Source organism: Syzygium oleosum, unplaced genomic scaffold, assembly GCF_021117445.2.
Source record: "Syzygium oleosum isolate NSW1041296 unplaced genomic scaffold, Sole_v2.1 Sole_v2.34, whole genome shotgun sequence".
In the NCBI taxonomy this organism is placed as follows: domain Eukaryota; kingdom Viridiplantae; phylum Streptophyta; class Magnoliopsida; order Myrtales; family Myrtaceae; genus Syzygium; species Syzygium oleosum.
In genome coordinates, this window is record NW_026607518.1 from 2,045,747 (window position 1) to 2,064,177 (window position 18,431).

At 40.1% G+C, this 18,431-nt stretch overlaps 2 protein-coding genes and 1 non-coding gene across 3 annotated transcripts; 2 read left to right on the top strand and 1 right to left on the bottom strand.

Annotated features, from left to right (window-relative positions):
* Positions 1-8,021: 8,021 nt before the first annotated feature.
* LOC115661614 (cold-regulated 413 plasma membrane protein 2-like) lies at positions 8,022-10,194 on the top strand. Its single transcript, XM_030583843.2, has 4 exons — positions 8,022-8,391; positions 9,142-9,249; positions 9,335-9,405; positions 9,858-10,194. Exons 1-4 carry the CDS (start codon positions 8,213-8,215, stop codon positions 10,109-10,111), a joined length of 612 nt encoding a protein of 203 aa, XP_030439703.1. The 5' UTR covers positions 8,022-8,212; the 3' UTR covers positions 10,112-10,194.
* Positions 10,195-11,161: 967 nt separating this feature from the next.
* LOC115661612 (probable CoA ligase CCL6) lies at positions 11,162-17,323 on the bottom strand. Its single transcript, XM_030583842.2, has 19 exons — positions 16,950-17,323; positions 15,765-15,828; positions 15,426-15,515; positions 15,265-15,321; positions 14,974-15,022; positions 14,749-14,825; positions 14,627-14,663; positions 14,442-14,536; positions 14,157-14,321; positions 13,812-13,922; positions 13,640-13,727; positions 13,442-13,508; positions 13,281-13,356; positions 13,085-13,202; positions 12,722-12,967; positions 12,442-12,581; positions 12,158-12,340; positions 11,955-12,074; positions 11,162-11,507 (listed from the first exon to the last, which is right to left on the bottom strand). The coding sequence occupies exons 1-19, from the start codon at positions 17,102-17,104 to the stop codon at positions 11,460-11,462; spliced, it is 1,986 nt and encodes a 661-aa protein (XP_030439702.1). The 5' UTR covers positions 17,105-17,323; the 3' UTR covers positions 11,162-11,459.
* TRNAI-AAU (transfer RNA isoleucine (anticodon AAU)) lies at positions 15,884-15,957 on the top strand. The gene has a single exon. It is a non-coding gene; the product is annotated as a tRNA-Ile (tRNA).
* Positions 17,324-18,431: the final 1,108 nt, after the last annotated feature.

The following is an 18,431-nucleotide window of genomic DNA, read 5'->3' on the forward strand; positions in this document are numbered from 1 at the left end:
AATAGAAGTTATTTATTGATTGTAGAAACATTTTTACGTGAGAAACATTTTGTATGTTTTCTAATAGATCATGTGTACATGTTTTCTGATTGGGTGTGCTATGCGCGGCTATGCTATTGCTAAGGGTTGTCTCTCAATTTCAGCAAGCCTGTCATACTTGTTCATTTTCATATTACTAGAAGATGGCAAGTTCAACCAAGGAAAAGGCATATTGGACTGCCGAAGATGTGGAAACATTTTGTTAGTTGTGCATTGAACAAAAGGCAATCGTCCTGCAACCAACAAGAGGGACGGATGGACAGTCATAATTACTAAGTTCGACGAATTAAGGGGCAAAAAGTATGATAAAACTCAAATGAAGAGTAAGTGGGATAATATTAAGAAAGAATGGAAAAGATGGAGGACATTGGTTTACAGTAAAACAGGAGTAGAATGGGATTCAAGAAAGAAAACCATTAATGAGAGTGATGAATGGTGGGAGACTAAAATTCAGGTATTTATTATTTCTTTTTTTACTATTCCGTTAAGTTCTTATCTTCAATGATACAACTTACTCAAATGATCTATTATAATAGGCCAATCCTAGGGTGAAGGTTTTTAGGACGAGAGGCATACCTCCTAATCTTGAAGTGTTGTTAGAAAGAATATTTAGAGATACAGTTGCTACCAGAGGAATCACATGGAATCCTACTCAAGGTTTATGTATTGATGAGGATGTTGAGACTACACAACTTGATATCGATGATGTTGCAGGATCTACTGATAATAATTTGGAGTGTCATGAGGGTGAATAAATTGCAAAACCAATTGTAACTCAGAGCCGTAAAAGAGCAGAGCAAACTTCAACAAGGCAAGCTCGAGGGAAGAAAGAAAATAGATTGAGCCCAGCACGACAGCTTAGAAACCAAATTAACAAGCTATGTTTCATTGTTGAAAGTAGGAACGCTGCCCTTGCTACAGCTCAAGCAAATGAGGGATTCGGTCCTTACAAGGACCTTATAGCAATATTGGATAGCATACCTGAGATTGCACAAGATAAAAAGTTATACTTTTTTGCAATCAAACATTTTAAGGAAAAGAAAGACAATAGGCAGGTCTTCATGAGCTTGATGAGTGATGTACTAAAGTCAAGTATCTCAAACTTGAGTTGGAAGAGCTTAGTCATAGCTAGGATGCCATAACATCTTTTTTTAACTTTTTGGTATGCTACTTTGTTCTCGTGTGAGATCTCTAGTTGCATTACGTGTGAACCCAATTTCTATAAATGTTTTAATGCGAGTGTGGTGTTCTCTTTATGTGGTTGAGTTTGTACATATTTGATTGGTGATGTTGTTTCTCTTGATGGATGGTCAAGTTTATAAATTGTTTTTCTTGCTCTAACTCAATATTTTGCTACGTAAAGCAGATATGGATGATTCTCCTGAAAGGAAAAATCGTGAAAATGAGGAAAATGAATTATGGGATGTTCTCTCAATCGCTCAAGCTTCAGATGTTTATCAGGCAATGAACCTTTACAAACAACCTTGCATGACCTCGTCATATACAGGTTATGAATGATTGAGAGAGTTGATGGCCAAAGATGTTAATCCGATAAGGTACTATCATATGTTTAGAATGCATAGGGTTGTATTTAATAATTTAACGCGTGAGTTAGTAACACGATATGGTCTTAAAGGATCTGGGAATATTGATGTTGCAGAAATGGTTGGAATGTTTCTTTATATATTGGGACATGGTATAGGTAACAGGTTAGTACAAGAGCATTTTCATCGCTCCATAAGTAGGCACTTTAGCTTAGTTTTAGATAAAATATGTGACATGGAAAAAGATTTGATCCAACCAACCGATCACCAATATAAGGAAGTTCCAAAGAAAATCAAGAAAGATCGACGATTTTATCCATATTTTAAGGTAAGTTACAATTGTACAATAAAAACGAAAAACGAAATGTAAATCAAGTAATATTTGTGTTGTTTGTTTTAGGATTACATTGGAGCTATGGATGATACACATATCCCAACGGTGAAACCTATGTACGATCAAATTCGTTTTATTGGTCGAAAAGGAAAGACAACTCAAAATGTGTTGGTTGTACGTAATTTTAACATGGAATTTGTCTATGTTTGTGCTAGTTGGGAGGGACAAGCTCATAATATCCGTATCTTTTATGATGGCATTGGAAGACGTGATGCACAATTTCCTCATCCTCTTCTAGGTTCGTTAATTAATGGTTATGTACATCCATATGTATCTATGTGGCATCTATTAATTAAATTTACATTATATTTGTGTAGGTAAATATTATTTAGTAGATGTTGGATATACAAATCCCACAGATTATTTGGGGCGGCCATATAAAGAAATTAGATATCATTTGCCAGAGTTTCGGCATGGTCTTGCACCTCCAGGATATCGAGAAGTATTCAACCGTGCCCATTCCTCACTACGTTCAGAAATTGAGCGAGCATTTGGCGTATTAAAATGAAGTAGAAGATTCTAACTATCATGCCAAGTTATCCATATGAAAAGCAAGTGCAAATTGTTATAGCGATAATGGCTTTACACAATTTTATACGAAGAAATGCGGTGACTGATATGGATTTTGAAAAAGCAAATCTAGATCCCAAGTATGGATATTCAGGTGATCATGATGCTATAAATGAGGGGGGAAGTACTTCAAATGATAATGCATCTCCTGACATGGCATGTTTACGTGATAAAATAGCCTTGAGTTTGAGTAATAGTTGAAGAGCTTTGTAATATTTATGGACAACTTATTTCTTTCATCAAGACATATGTGATCATGTTTATTATAATGAAAATTACTCTTTTTAATTGAGAAAGATCCACTTTCATGTGATTTTTTTATCTATAAATTTGTTAATATATTTCTTTTACATTATTCTCAATGCGAAAATATAAAAGTTACGTCATTATTTTTATTTAATTTTAAACTAATTAAAGTTAAAAAACTTAAATTGGCATAGCAAACAATTTTCCAAATATACGTTTACCAAACGGCATTTCCCCGAAAGTTGCATTCCAAAGTACTTTTCAATTACAGTTTACCAAACAGTATTTGCATTTCACCAAATCCTTTTCCTCTAAAGGCCTTTGCATTTTCCCAAAGGCTTTTCTCAAAAGCCGAACCAAACAGTCCCTAATCCATTTGGACCAATTTTCATGTAATACAAATTTAGTGATCCATACTCAATCTATACTCGATCCAACTCATATTGCTAAAATCCATACCCAAACTAAAGCGAGAGCACAAAATCGAGTGAAGGCGAGAGAGAGTGAAGAGTGCATCATAGAGGCGGGTTAGAAATAAATTGTGGACCCATTTAACACCCATATTATTTTGGGCTTTACCATTTTAAACTCATTTACTGAATATAACTAATCCATTTAATAACTCAGCCCATCAAATATGGGTTAAGAAATGGGTTTATAACACATTTTGACATGTCTAAATAGAAGTCTCCTTGACACGACTCTAACTGTCCATCGCACGAAATTCCTTGGTATAAAGTCAAAATGCCTTAGGTTCAAGACAAATTTGAAGACTCTTCGATTACAAGTTTAAATCTGACCACATCCTAAATTATTTCCTTGGCACGAAGCTAAAGCTGCCCAAAAAGTTCAAGATTATTTTAAGAATCATAGACACGAGTCTAAATTGTCTCCAGCATGAATACCTCAGATAACAAAGTTCATGTCATGAAGCTCTTGATGGCACGATTTAATATGTGGATGGTCGGAACAAAAAATTCAAGCCATGTCTCTTGCAATGGACATGACTTGAATTTGGGGCATCTGTACAGACTGAATCTTGTTAGCCTATGATCAAAAGCCCATCAAGTTCATCTTAGTAGCAAATTATATAGTGCTACTATAACATTCATATTGGCAGTTTGAGAGGGGATTCAGAAATTTCCATCCACGCGAGCTTGACATAATCGTTCTATTCAAATAGGCAATGTGTTATAAATTGCTAATTGGCTGATCAAATGCATAGAAGAAAAATGAGTTAATTATAAAAATTGAATTGACGTTCATCCAAATCAAATTTGAAATGGATTGGATGTTTGTTTCAATTGAAAATCAGGCTCTTAGATGTAGAATCGTAGAAAATATTGAATCGACTGATCATGTTCAAGACTGAATAAGCCAATCAAGTTCAGATACGTGAATCAAAGCTCCTCCCCTCCTCTTTATAAATAGAAGGCTCTTCCGTTTAGGCTCCGTTTGTTTCACAGAAAATAAGCAATTTAAAAAATATTTTCCTAAAAATGATCATTTGTATCCATTAAAATAATTAGCCAAAAAAATATTTTCATTATTGACAATAATTTATATCTAATTATTTTCGTGGATGATATAAATAGTTTTTGTATGTTAATTTTTATAAATCATATAAGCGATCATTTTTAGGATAATATTTTACAAATCATTTATTTTTCGTGAAATAAATGGAGCCTATTTCAAGATAAATAGACAAGGACTTATCGAAACTCTGCGTAATTCTGTCACGAAGTTCTTGGAGACCGAAGATTTTTCAGGAAAGAGAAGCCTCGTCAAATTTTAGGTCATCAAAGCCTTTCAAATTTTAGATCACCAAGATCTCGACATTGGATCGTCAAGATCACAACCAAGAAATTCCATCATCAAGGCTTTGATCATCTTCTATCCAAGATTGCGCCACGAAGGCCATCAGATTATCTTTATAATATTTAAAGAAAAGAGTCAGAGAGATCATTCATTTCATTTTGAAAACTTGGAGATTGTAGCCATCTTTAAATTAATGCAAATTTTTTGACCAAAAAAAAAATTAATGCAAATTCAATACACTTCTGTTTGCTTTGATTTCATATTGCAGATTTATTTGAGTACAGTATTCCATCACGGTTATCAAATAGACTTTGCTTTGGTCATTCGAACCTCTTTGTTTTCGTTCCAATTTGCAGAAGGAATAACAAAAGCAAAAATTGTTTTCTGTCATAACTTCAATTCTAGATCTAGTTCCCTTCTATTGTTTTAAAAATTATTCTAGGAATGTCGCTAAATGTTCTTTTTTTTTTCCGGGTTGTTATTAATTTCTATTTCCCAAATCCAATGAAAATATAACCTGAAAAAATTTCATGAACGAAACAACTCTCCAGTCGTCAGAAATATATTACCCTTTCAAAAAAGGAATTGTGCATTAATCGTCGCAACAGATCTCCTCCTTTTGTTAGAAAGGTATTTACATGAGGGTCAAACAGTTGATATAGTGTCCTGATCAATCACGTTACCAGCGGGATATGCTTATCCTTCATCGCGCCGCTTAAATTTTGAAAACCCTCTTTTCTAATTAACTTGCTAACGCGACTGACATGTGATGAGACCGTTGCATGCAATCGCTCCTTCCTCCAAGCATAGTTTTTTTCTTTTGCTGTTGGGATATTGATAAAAATTATTCCCGAATTTTTAATTTGTTCAATATAATTTTTGGACTTTAACTTAATGTGCAATGTGATCCTTGAATTTTTAATTTGTTCAATGTGGTCCATGGACTTTCGGAACATGCTCAACTTAGTCTCTAAATAATATGAAAATGTTCAATATTGTCATTCCATTAATTCAAGTTTAGGGACAACATTGAACATTTTCATATAATTCAAAGATTAAATTAGACATGTACCAAAAGTTTAGGGACCACATTGAACAAATTAAAAGTTTAGAGACATAGTGGGCTAAAGTTCAGGGATTACATAGAACAAATTAAAAATTTATAAATCACATTACATATTGGGTCAAAGTCTAGAGGCCGTTTGTGTCATTTTTCCTTTGTTGTTGATCCTACTCTCTTCCTCCCTAACATATTCATTTAGAAGCCTAAAAAACGAAGAGAGAAAGAAGATGAACTCCTTTACAAGCATAATCTAAAAAGGGAAAAATTATCCAAAAAGTCATAAATTTATTGCATTTTTGCCAATTTAGTCATAAATATTTTACATTTTGTCAATTGAGTCCGTCCGAACTATTTTGGTTGGAAGTCGCTGATGTGGACGCCAACCGTTCTATATGACACAACTGGCGTTGACGTGAATAATTTTTAATAAATATTTTTATATTTTTCGATTTATTTATTTTTCTTTTCTTTTCTTTTTTTTACACCTCTGACTGGTGGGGTCGCTGGCCACATGCGTGGTCTGGGCGAGGGCAGGGCCACGAGCCTCTCGCTTGTGACCAGCTAGGTGTTGCAACCCGTGCCTAGATCTCTCTCTCTCTCTCTCTCTCTCTCTCTCTCTCTCTCCACACTTGGGAAGACGATGAGTTCGTCTTCAATGGTGTCGAAGACGAAGAGTCGAGGGCCGACACCCTCACTAGATTCAGACGAGGGCTGCCAACCCCTCGCCCAGATCTAGGCGAGTGTCAATGCCTGGATTTGGGCAAGGGCGCGGAGGCCCTTGCTCGTGGCCGGCGGCAGGGCCGTGACGTCCTTGCCTGGACCAAGCGAGGATCACTGGTCCTTGCTTGTGGCTGACAATGGTTGTAGAGATGTAAAGAAAAGAAAAGAAAAGAAAAGGAAAATTCGAAAAAAAATTATTAAATATATTATTAAAAAAATTAATTTACGCCATCGTCGATTGTGTCGCGTAGGAAGGCTGGCGTCCACGTCAGCAATATCTGGTCAAAATTAATCAAATGAACTGAATTGACAAAAAATGAAAAGTGTTAATACTTAATTGACAAAATTATAATATTTAGGACTGATTTGATAAAAATATAATAAATTCGAAAATTTTAATACGATATTCCCACCTAAAAAGTTAAATTGGACATCATTATGTTTAATTATTTATATATAAACAAAGCTGTCCACAGAATCTGCCTAGTAAACGACAAACATCCGAAAATATCGTAATAATATGGGTTAATACCACGAAAAACCCTAAACTGGTACACTTGTGACACATTTACCCCAAACTATTTTTTTGACCATAAAAAACCCCAAACTAGTACACCTGTGACAATTTACCCCGAACATACCACAAAAAACCCCAAACTGGTACACAAGTGACAATTTTACCCCGAACTAATTTTTAATATTATTTTTTTATTTTTTTGAATTTTTGAATTTTTTATTTTATTTTCTTTTCTTGTTTTTTCCTTCACCTTCAACCTCTGGCCGGTCGCCGGTCCGGCGACCGGCCAGAGGCGGAAGCCGGCGAGGGCCGCCCTCGCCGGATCTGGCGAGGGCGACCCTCGCCTGCGTCGAGCGAGGGCCATCCTCGCCTGCCCAGGGCGAGGGCGACCCTCGCCTGCCCAGGGCGAGGGCGACCCTCGCCTGCGTCGGGCAAGGGTCTCCCTTACCCTGGGCTCCCGAGGCTTACGTGGGTGACTGTATTGAGTAAGGATTTTTTGGCTGACGCGAGCGAAATTCCGCCCGATACCAGTGAGGGTCGCCCTTGCCGAATCTGGCGAGGGCGACCCTCGCCTACGTCGGGCGAGGGTCTCCCTTACCCTGGGCGGGAGAGGACGGCCCTCGCCCGACGCCGGCGAGGGCCGCCCTCGCCGGTTTCCGCCTCTGGCGGGTCGCCGGACCGGCGATCGGCCAGAGTTTGAAAATAAAAAAAAGAAAAGAAAAGAATAAAAAATAAATAAAAATTCGAAAAAAATAAAAAAATAATATTAAAATTTTAATTCAGGGTAAAATTGTCACATATGTACCAGTTTGGGGTTTTTTGTGGTAAGTTCAGGGTAAAATTGTCACAGGTGTACCAGTTTGGGGTTTTTGGTGGTCAAAAAAATAGTTCAAGGTAAAATTGTCACAGGTGTACCAGTTTGAGATTTTTTATGGTCAAAAAAATAATTTTAGGTAAATGTGTCACATGTATACAAGTTTAGGGTTTTTCGTGGTATTAACCGTAATAATATCACCACCGACGTGCGACGCCGCTTCAAATCAAACGAGTCCACGTGGCATCCCCTCATTCAATCGTCTTCCCCACCACGATACACGATGCGCCCACAGCTTCGCTGTCCCTGACCACCCCCCCTGACCCCGCGCTCCGCAAATCAAGAATCGCACAGATCGATACCGACACCTCCCGAAGAAATCTCTACCCCCTTCGCTTCTCCCGACCTGTTCTTCGATCTCGGAGGAATCGTGGGTCGCGGCCGGATTCCGACGATCGTTGAGAAAAGTGCGGGCTTTTGGAGGACCATGGGCAAGTACGGGTACTTGAAGATGAGGACGGATGGGGGAGGAGCGAGCGGTCAGATCGGCTCCGATCTGCAGGAGCTCGGCGCCGCCGCGAGGAAGCTGGTGAACCACGCGATCAGGCTGGGGAGCCTGGGGTTCGGGACCACGTTTCTTGAATGGGTGGCTTCGTTTGCCGCGATGTGAGAGCCCGAAATTCCGTTTGCCTCTCTGTTTCTCCTCCATGATTGGAAATGTTGGTGGTGTCGTGAAGTTATGTGTTAATTTTGGCATGTGCTTGCTCAACGGCCGTGATTTGTTGTTGTTGCATGTGGTAGATGATAACCTTTTTTCCGGTTGTTCTTTTTATAACTGAGCTCAGTATGCAGGTCTTTGGATAGTAAATTGTGCTCTGTTTTTGTCCTGTTTCGTTTATTTGTCATTTTGGGTTTTGTCATTCCGTGTCGAATTCGCCGGTCTGATTTCTGAAGTGAAAGTGTATCAGATGTTATGTGAAGTGTTGGTTCATTTCTCTGAGCTTTTTTAACTGCTTTGCACAAATGGAGCTTGGACATTGGTTCTTTAATTTATTCTGTGAATTGTTGCAGCTGACCTCGACACTGAGCTTGCTGCAGATTTTGCTTAATGTTTGAGAGATCATGTGTGGATTTGATAGATGTATAAAATCCCACATGAACTTTTTGTATATGAATGTAGTGGAACTTCCTTGTGAAGTTTTATGGGATGGAATTTTGTCTACCCGGGCATCATAGCTTCAGCCTATCTACCTGGCAGAAGCAGCACGCCGAGTTTTCGTTATATGAATTCGGGTCGGAAGCCAAAATTGAAGTGGAAAATGAGAGTAGATACAGTGAGCACGAGTTTTGTACTTGAAACTGATATGACAATTTCGGAAGCTAATGGAAGTGGTCTTTTGGTTTTCGTTCGTGCAGTTATTTGTTGGTCCTGGATCGAACAAATTGGAGAACGAATATTCTCACGGCATTGTTGATCCCATACATATTCTTTAGTCTTCCTTCATTGGTGTTCAACGTGTTCAGGTGACTACAGAACTTTACAAAACCATTGTCTTCTGTCTGAATTTTAATCTTCTTGAATTAACTTGTCATTTTCTGTCTTGTGCAGGGGAGATGTAGGAAAGTGGATTGCCTTTGTTGCTATTATACTGCGACTGTTTTTTCCTCGGCATTTCCCAGGTATTGTTTTCTTTTCCACAAAGTTACACCTTTCATGTTGGGCATATTTGTTGAAGTGTTTACCGGTGCTTTTGCTAATGCCGCCAGCAATTTGTTTATCTAAACTTTTAAATACACTCTGCATCCTATGTCGGATGAAACAAGGCAATGTGTATTTTCTTTTCACACTCAATTCAGTTAATAGATTCTTTCGTTTCCTTAAGACAACTTTTTATATTGTATTATCCGTGGACATACTGAAATCATATACTCTTGCTAACCAAAAATAGACTGTCTTATAAGAATGAACTTTTAGGTTGATGAGAGAGTAATCTGCGGATGATACAGTAACTGGCGTGCTTCGTAACAGTGCTCATCTTTATTTTCTTGCTGTTACATCAGTATATTTGAGTATCCAACTCAGGCTATTCACTTTCATAATTGCTGTTCCCTGTCATATTTTTTGGCTGCAGACTGGCTGGAAATGCCAGCTGCTCTGATTCTATTGATAGTGGTGGCTCCAAGCTTATTTGCAAGCACCCTCAGAGGAAGCTCGATTGGAGTGTTGATATGTCTTCTTATCGCATGTTATCTTCTACAAGAGCACATCCGAGCAGCTGGTGGCTTTAGAAACTCGTTTACACAGCCGCACGGCATTTCAAACACCATCGGAATACTCGTCTTGCTGGTTTTCCCTGTGTGGGGGTTGGTAGTTTATTTTCTATAGCCAGTTTCAGATGGCCGGTATTGTTTTGTCAGTGTGAATCCATATTGCTTCTTTCATTGTTTGTGAAGATATTGATTCATGCAGACTTGCTTAAGACTCAAACCAATCAAGTGAATGCGAGTTATTTTTCCGATCTTGGTTTTGCTTTCGCTGTGAGAGCTTGGTGTGCAAACAATGATTCTTGCTCACTAATGTGAGGATTGAACCTTTTCTCCTTAAAAGTTCCTGCTCCTGTAGGTATTGTGGACAAACGATATCTGCACACTGGAGGGTCGATTCCGAGATCATTCAGCATCTTCTTCGGTAACTGGTGCTTCCATATGGTAACTTTATGTGCCGATTTGTGAAGTAAACTTTTACCTTTTGTGTTTTAGCAAAACCGAGTAGATAGCGAAATGAGTCGCGGATGGATACTAAACTCAGAAAAAAAATTTCTCTGAGTTGTCTTTTGTGCACAAAATTTACTTAGTGAGTTTTCTTTAGTCCCCGTCTTTGCTCTATTAACCCTGACTATTCTTGACTTAGTTTCCTTCTTCACTTCACTCTCTGCTTTTCTAATTTCCTCCTCCCTTTCTCTTCATCCTTCAAATTCACCTCACAGACCGACAGGTCAAAGAGCTACGAGTCATAACCGGGTTTTCTAGTGGCTTCAATCCCGATTTGTGAGGTAAAACCACACAAATGTTCAATGCTTGATCACTCGCATTGGTCGGCGCTGATGATCAAATTGTTCAATACGTGATTGTTTCTGCTGTTTGGTCGGGTTGTCGTTCTCCAAATTGATATAAGATGAGAGAGAAAAGGAATTTGACCCGGATCGTAGCACTTCACATCAATCTGTTGTAATCTGCGCATTGCAGAGGAGGCCAGGAGTGATGTGCTCTTTGAATCGATTTGAGTCTCTTCCCTTTCAGCAGCACAGAACATAAATCAAATGGTCCCCCGACGGAACCACTTTACGTTGATGCCTTGTCCGAGATCTCCTGATTTCTTGGCAATTATCGAGTAGAAGGGAAAACGAATTCACTAATCTCCAATGCAGAGCGAGAATTATATGTAAAACTAGGAGGACTTCATGTTATTAAGAGAGTAACAAATGAAAAATAGATCTTGTTTGCTCCTCCCTAGCATCAAAGTATCTTATAAGCATTTATCGAGCGGTTGAATATTAACACATGCAAGTACAGATGAAGTTGTGAAGATGAGGGATCGATGAACGAGCCTTTGTGATAATTCGCTCGCAACCTCGATCGATTCTTCAGGAAAGAAACAATCTAAATGTAGTTTTAAGCAGATGGCCAATGCTGTGTATGTGGACTTATGGAGCCATGCCCTCCAATAGCGGCTCTTACACTTTGTTTGCTTTTGCTTCAGAGTAGAGCTGGTCAATACAGTCCTACAGGAAACAAATAGCAGAAGAACACTCAGGTTTAGTGCAGTCGTTTGCAGTTTTGAGACTTAAAAAGTGTAATGTGCAAGACCACCTTAAAAAGATCTAGGTGAAAGTTAGTACCACCCAAGATTATTAGTTTCGCCCAGAACCCAGTGCTCGGTACTGCTTAATGTCGTTATAAGTAACGTGATGCTCTTGTTAATGCATTACTTTCCTAAATAACATTAATGAACTTGAGGCAGGAAAAAACCTGCGTGCTTGTGATCGAGCAGACTATAAGATGCAGATGTGATAAGGTCGAGAAAATCTCGTGGAACTGCAAGAATTTTGCTTATTTGTCGCATACAGATTCCCTTTTTACAAAATTGGAGGTGATCATGAAATAGAGTTATCGGTAGCAATCTCAGGTCAGCTATCTTAGGAAACAAGCTAAGAGGCTAGAATGAGTACCTTGTAGTATTTGAGCAACTGCGGGCGCTTCAGTTTGAAGGTCGGAGTGATCAGATCTCTCTCCATGTCAAAGAGGTTAGGCTCCAAGTGGACCGCTTTCAGCATCTCGAAACCTCGAAGCTGCACAGAGAATTTCGAGTCAGACGGCAAAATGCAATGTCGTGCTTTCGCATTTTGCAAGAGATGGGAATTTATCTGCTTACTTTGTGCTTCTGGCCGGTGCTGTTTAGCTCGTCCAACACGTACTTCTTCGCCTTGAGATTTTGGCACAGCGAATGGAAATCCCCCGTGACACCTTGGTTTGCCGCCCAGTCCTCGAGGGCCTTCCTATCGGGGACCACTACGGCCACAAGGAAGGACTCGAAGCTGTTCCCGTATACCCAAATCTGTTGCAGAAAACGTGGGAAGAAACATAAAATTCATAAAATCAGAAGAAAATGTTTGGCCTGTGTCTGCTCTACTTCATATGAACTGGCAAGAGGCATACCGAAGTCACAAGAGGGCAACGCTGATACACGCTCTCGACATTCTCTACAGCGACATATTCACCTTGAGAAAGCTTAAATATGTTCTTTTTCCGATCGATGATCTTCATTGCCCCGTTTGGCTGCCACTCACCAATGTCCCCTGCAAAACATGTGATTTGCAAGAACAAACAATCCTTTCTTTAATACTAAGTGATGGTTGAAATCAGTTTGGTAAGAACGGATTTGGGATATGTCTACTCCAAATTATAGCTGCAATTCAGAAATATTCGATTCGTTTACCTGTGTGAAACCAGCCATCAACAATGACATCGTTGGTGAGGTCTTGGCGCTTGTGGTAACCGGAGAACAATGTTGTTCCTCTCAGACAAATCTCTCCACGAGGTGTGCTCGAAAGCGCATCATACCCCATATCAGGCACAGACTCCAGCCTCGCTTCAATCGACGGCATGGGGACGCCGACCGTTCCCATCATCGAGAACACATCGCCTACGGATGTGAAGCACCCGCCACAACTTTCCGTAAGACCTGAGAGAGAAAAATGCCAGTGAAAGAAAGAAATGAAGTCAAATTACCGAAGTTTCGACCAAAGGGTAACTAAAATCTCGACAAAGGTTGTTATGAAACAAATATAACCAACCGTACCATAGCCTTGCGATAATGTGGAGCAGCTGGTGACCCGCAAAAATTCTTCAACATGCTTTGGCAATGGTGCTGCACCAGATGACAGGACACGAACTCTCCCTCCCAACGCTAGTTTTGTCTATGACAATTGGAAACCGATAAGAGTAGAAATTAATGTTCACTGAAAAAGAGATTAACGAGGGATAAATAAGCTAACCTTTTCAAAGACCAGTCGGTCCATGAGAGGCGCGGCTTTATCCTGCGGGAATCCCTTCTCTAGATTCGCTAACTTGCTGTCGATAAGCGATCATTAGACATAGTTATACATGAGATAAAAGGGTAGAACTCAGAAGGATGACGTGGAATCAGGAGACGTACTAGTCATATGCGTACTGGAACAACTTTTTCCGTATCACTCCGCTTGATGAAACTTTAGCAAGTATGCCTTTGAAAAAGAACAAACAAGGATTGAAAGGGTTGACAGTAAACATTGACTAATCGTAATCGCTATCCTTTCGCTAGCGACAGAATTCTCAATTTTATCGAATTAGCGACTCGGGGTAGCAAGCGAATTACCAGTATAGATTCGGTCATAGACTCTGGGAACCCCGCAAAAGATGGTCGGCTTCAGTTCTTGTAGGTCCTCTACCAAAAACCTGACATCCTAAGAAATGAAATCGGAAGGAGTAAGTAGAGAACTCGTAGAAACAGAATGATGTATTGATAAGGGATGGCCGAGTGATCTTACGCCTCGCCAAAATCCTATACAAGAAGCTCTGTAGATGCAGTAAGTTTCCATCGTCAGGTCGTAAATATGAGCCAGAGGAAGGAACGAGAAAAATGTATCCTCTTCCGAGAACTGTAATACAGGAACTTCATGTCACATTAAAGCTACTTCCAAGTCAAGAAAACTTCTCTAGCTCTTGCAAAAACGTATGAACACAAGCAAACACAAAGTGGGAAGAAGTAAAGCCCTAGCCTTGCATCCATTTGTAAGCGTTGCTTATATTTACACTCAAATGATCATCAAATGCTCGTCCACGAGCAACAGAATGCGTTATTTAATTCGCAGAGAACGCGCTTGAATATTTACCACTCTGTCTGTTCGGAAGAGTAGCTTGTCAATCGACAGTACTTGTGCCATGAGAGCCTCGTTGGTGATGATGACCCCTTTCGGATCTCCAGTTGTTCCGCTCGTGTACATTATCGTGCAGACATCGGTCCTCTTCTTTGGAGGCAGTTCACAATCTGCATTTTCCTGTGGTCGGGATCAAGCATGATGGACCATTGGAGCTTGTTAATCAACATACCAGTAATTTGGTCTTACACTCACTCAGAAGTACGGACATATCTATTGAGGAAACGCATCGCCTCTTACCAGCTGCGAGAACTCCTTCCAGGTAAAGCAAGAGACTCCTAGTTCCTCTGCTTGTGCCTCCTGTGCACTTGCAACATCTCCGAAGCTGACAATAGCTGAACAAGGATGACATACACTTAGTTTCTAACCCCTAAATCTTCCATTAACTCTGCACTTAAGGCGTATGCTTAGAGCACAATACGTACTTTTTAAACACGGACATTTGGGAAGGCACGAGAGAATCTGCATAGATAGAGATCTACCGTGTAAAGCAAGCGAACAGAGAAACAGAATTAACTAACGAGTCGGTACTGAAAGGGAAACTCACGGATTGAATCTTGTTTTCCTGCACGAAAGCGATCGAGACTTCTGCATGATTTATGATGAATTCGACCGCGTTGGGACCTGTTATGTGCAAGGCTCAGCCGATAAAGCTTATCTTTGATCAGTTCATAAAGAAGAGCTAAAAATCTAGCAGAATGAGCATCAGAGAAATAGACATCTTGACCTTAAACGAAGTCTATTCTAGAATTAAGAGAAACTCATATCTTACCGAGAGTGTCGTAGAGCGGTACGTATGTCACCGCGTGGGCGCTACAGGCCTGCCAAACCAAACCGAACAAAACCGATTAGCGCAGCCCTAAAGCTCGAAATACTTGCTCAGCAGGTAATAACTTTCGGTTTCTGCATTGAATTTTCTCCATAAACATGATAAATAAACCGAGAAACAAACTGTAAGACTTCTGCAATGGAGAGTGACTGTGTGCTGTATTGCCACGGCAAAACGCGGAATTTGATATAATTAGGTCAAGAGCGGAAGCGAGCGAGCGAGCTGTATTCATACCTCCATGGCAATGATCCATTCTGGGCAATTCGATCCGTATATGCCGCAACGGTCGCCCTGTATCAATAAAACTCATCACATTTCCCTCCATCAAGGAGAAACTGATCACGAATCCCTCCGTCTTATCTACTCGGGTAGTTCGCGAGCACATATGTACTTACAGGATTGACGCCGCAACTCCTGATCGCCGAACCCACGCGGACCGCCGAGCTGTAGACCTCTTGGTACGTATGCCACACATAAGGACCAACCTGCATATATTCAATCAGAGCTTATACCATCTCAGAGAGTGGCTACCACATGACATGTCACCATTGTCCCATTTTTTAGTCGCTTTTGATAGGTGATCAAATCTTCCATCTTGTGTCAAACTTTATTAAGCTTGTTGTGACAAGAAATTTGGAATTCATGGGATTTTTCTCGGACCAAGCTAGAAAATCACATTGCCCCAATAAACATTCATGACGATAAACACTAATGAGAGAGAGAGAGAGATGCACCTTCGAATCCACGACCTGACGACGACCCAGCATTCTGCAGTCGGGCTTTGTCTTAGCGGTATCACTGTCATGACCAACAAAAATTAAATCTAGATTACGATCAACATATTCTCAAAATTGGCCTATTAGCTCAGTTGGTTAGAGCGTCGTGCTAATAACGCGAAGGTCGCAGGTTCGAGACCTGCATGGGCCATTCGACGATTTTATATATTTTTTCTATTATATCATTTTCTCTTACGACAGCCATAATATCATTTCAGCTACCCTTCGCGGAGTTTGCCCCCACCATGTGCTCACCATTAATTTTTCATTTTTCCTATCAATTTTACTTTCCTTTTCGATCGAATTTCGATCTTGAGCCTTCTTAAATTATTTCATTTTACCCAAAATAAGAAAAGAGTAAAAGATTCATCTTTGATGTCTGCGCCAGGATAAGATGACCTACTATAATAATATGTCCCAATCACTCATCGGAAGTGTCGATGTGGTCAGCTTGAACTAATCACAGGTGCAAAATCTGATCACATGTGTCGGGTACATTTTCTTGTTGTGAGTCATTGTATAAAAAGAATTTAGCATATATGAGATCATGGCAAAAGAAAAGATTAGTATCAATATGATTATAGTTTGGTAAGTATACGGAGGCATAACAAGAACTTCCAAATAAAATTTGAGAGAGGCAATCCTCACGGCCATTTCTTTTCCATTCGCCTATGGCAATGGAAATAACTGTAAAAGAATTAAAACTTATGTAAAATGGAGAAAATAAAGTTTAATTAAATCAATGTTTCCCATGTATAGTATCATTTCATTTCTCAAAGTTACTTCTAATTTATGTCGTTGGGTCTCGAATCCAAAGACAGATGGTATGGCGAGCGGCAAGTATAGTATCGGTTTCAATCCCCCCCTCCGCCGTGACAGGTCGAGGCTACTCGGGTTAAGCCGGTGATCTAGCACGAATGAAACCAACATTTTGCATTGAATCGACTCATCGCGATCGGTGACGGCTAGATCGAGCTCACGGGCTATCGCCCTTCTTGACCGTGCGCGATATCTTGGTGCGGTTTTTATCAAATACATAATATAACCTATGAAATTTCCTAAAACAGAAATGCCAAGAAATGCAGGTGTTCCGTTTGAACTAGATTTCTACGTCTCCCGCCGGTTAGAGAGAGAGAGAGAGACCTGAAGAACTGCCATGGAGACTCCATGCCGGGCTCCAACCCGACAAGGCCATCTTCGGCGTAAATGCCTCGGTAAACCGGCCCTGCCGACGGCCTTCCGTTGGCGCCTTCCTTTCCTTCTTCCACCTTGACCGTGTACACCGCCACCTCCTGCATTCTCGGAAACCTTCCGCCGCGCCTCTCGGCTTCTCGATCTTCTTGACTCACCGACGGACGACTCGACTTGACTCGCTCGCTCTTCAATCTCTCAAGACTCTCTCTGAACCAGGGCTCAAGAAAATCAATAATGCGCCTCTTTATATGAAATGGGGGCAATCTTGCTTGTGATGGAGAGCTTTCTTTCTTGACTTAAAGAGAGAGAGAGAGGATGGAGATAGATAGGGTTGGTTGAGCTGAAGCAATTAAGTCTCAAGAATTTAAAGAACACAGCGAGAGAGAGAGAGAAGAAAGGAGGGCAAAAACTATTAATTCCCAGCTACTTTAACAGCGGGAATCAATGGCATTTGTCGACCCTGCTTGTTCATGTCCATCTCTGTACTAGAGAGAAAGAGAGAGAGAAAGCAGCTGCCAATTTATTGCGTTGATGTCCTCATCAAGTTTGTGTTTGCATACATGCCCCCGAGGTTCGCTATATTAGCCAAGGTGGCCCTTCGCCAATTTCTTTATCTGTTGAAATTTTTGAAGGACTTCGTAAACGCCTGCTGGTCAGAGCGTGTGCCTGTGCATGTATATTATACGGTGGGGGCTGGCTGTCAATTCGAGCCTTGCGGAATTGTTAAAAGCTAGCATTTGCAGGTGGATTGGCATTAAATGAAGATTTTCATACGTATATGTACACATTAATACGTTTTATGGACTTTTTTTTATGCCCTAAATGTTCTCTCTAAACATGCCCCACAAATGAAAATATAGGTCTAATGTTAGTTGCGATGAGAGAGACCGGGAAGAAAAAGCTCCGGGTAGACAGACATCCATGATGCAATATAGGAAGATGTTTGTGGTTGAAAACGACTCACTCCGACAAGTCATTAGATGATGAGACGACGTGACAAGTTCGTGCGTCCATTTCATGTGATTTGTAGCGGTCTTAGAACTTTGATTTGATAAAGTTTATTGATCTCTTCTAATAAGAACCATAACACCGCAAGTACCTGAATCATTACTCATTTTACAATCATAATCAAGTATCTTAACTTTTAAACTTGACTCAATGCGAATCTGTCATTAAATTGCGAATGAAAATGCCAATTCGAAAGTAAACCATTAAATAGCCTTTAATTATCCCTATTGAAATTCGATGTGACCTCTTGAGATGATGCCATGTCACAGAAATTTATCGAACGGTTAAGATTGTTCATGACAGCACTATCCCTCCTTCCTCATCACCCAACACCTAAATAGAGATATGACACAAATTTTGTTAAATAAGCGTGTCGCATTGGCAATTGTGCTTAACATTTGCTGAATAAGAGAGTCATGTCAT

What these genes read in the sequence shown, in the direction of transcription:
- LOC115661612 (XM_030583842.2), bottom strand. Translation starts at nt 17,104, where the DNA reads ATGCAGGAGGTGGCGGTGTACACGGTCAAGGTGGAAGAAGGAAAGGAA. An exon ending in GGAGTTGCGGCGTCAATCCT is followed by an intron (nt 15,322 to 15,425) that starts GTAAGTACATAT and finishes TTATTGATACAG; the next exon opens with GGCGACCGTTGCGGCATATA. An exon ending in AGGAAAACAAGATTCAATCC is followed by an intron (nt 14,664 to 14,748) that starts GTGAGTTTCCCT and finishes CTATCTATGCAG; the next exon opens with ATTCTCTCGTGCCTTCCCAA.
- LOC115661614 (XM_030583843.2), top strand. Translation starts at nt 8,213, where the DNA reads ATGGGCAAGTACGGGTACTTGAAGATGAGGACGGATGGGGGAGGAGCG. An exon ending in TTGGTGTTCAACGTGTTCAG is followed by an intron (nt 9,250 to 9,334) that starts GTGACTACAGAA and finishes TGTCTTGTGCAG; the next exon opens with GGGAGATGTAGGAAAGTGGA. An exon ending in TTTTCCTCGGCATTTCCCAG is followed by an intron (nt 9,406 to 9,857) that starts GTATTGTTTTCT and finishes TTTTGGCTGCAG; the next exon opens with ACTGGCTGGAAATGCCAGCT.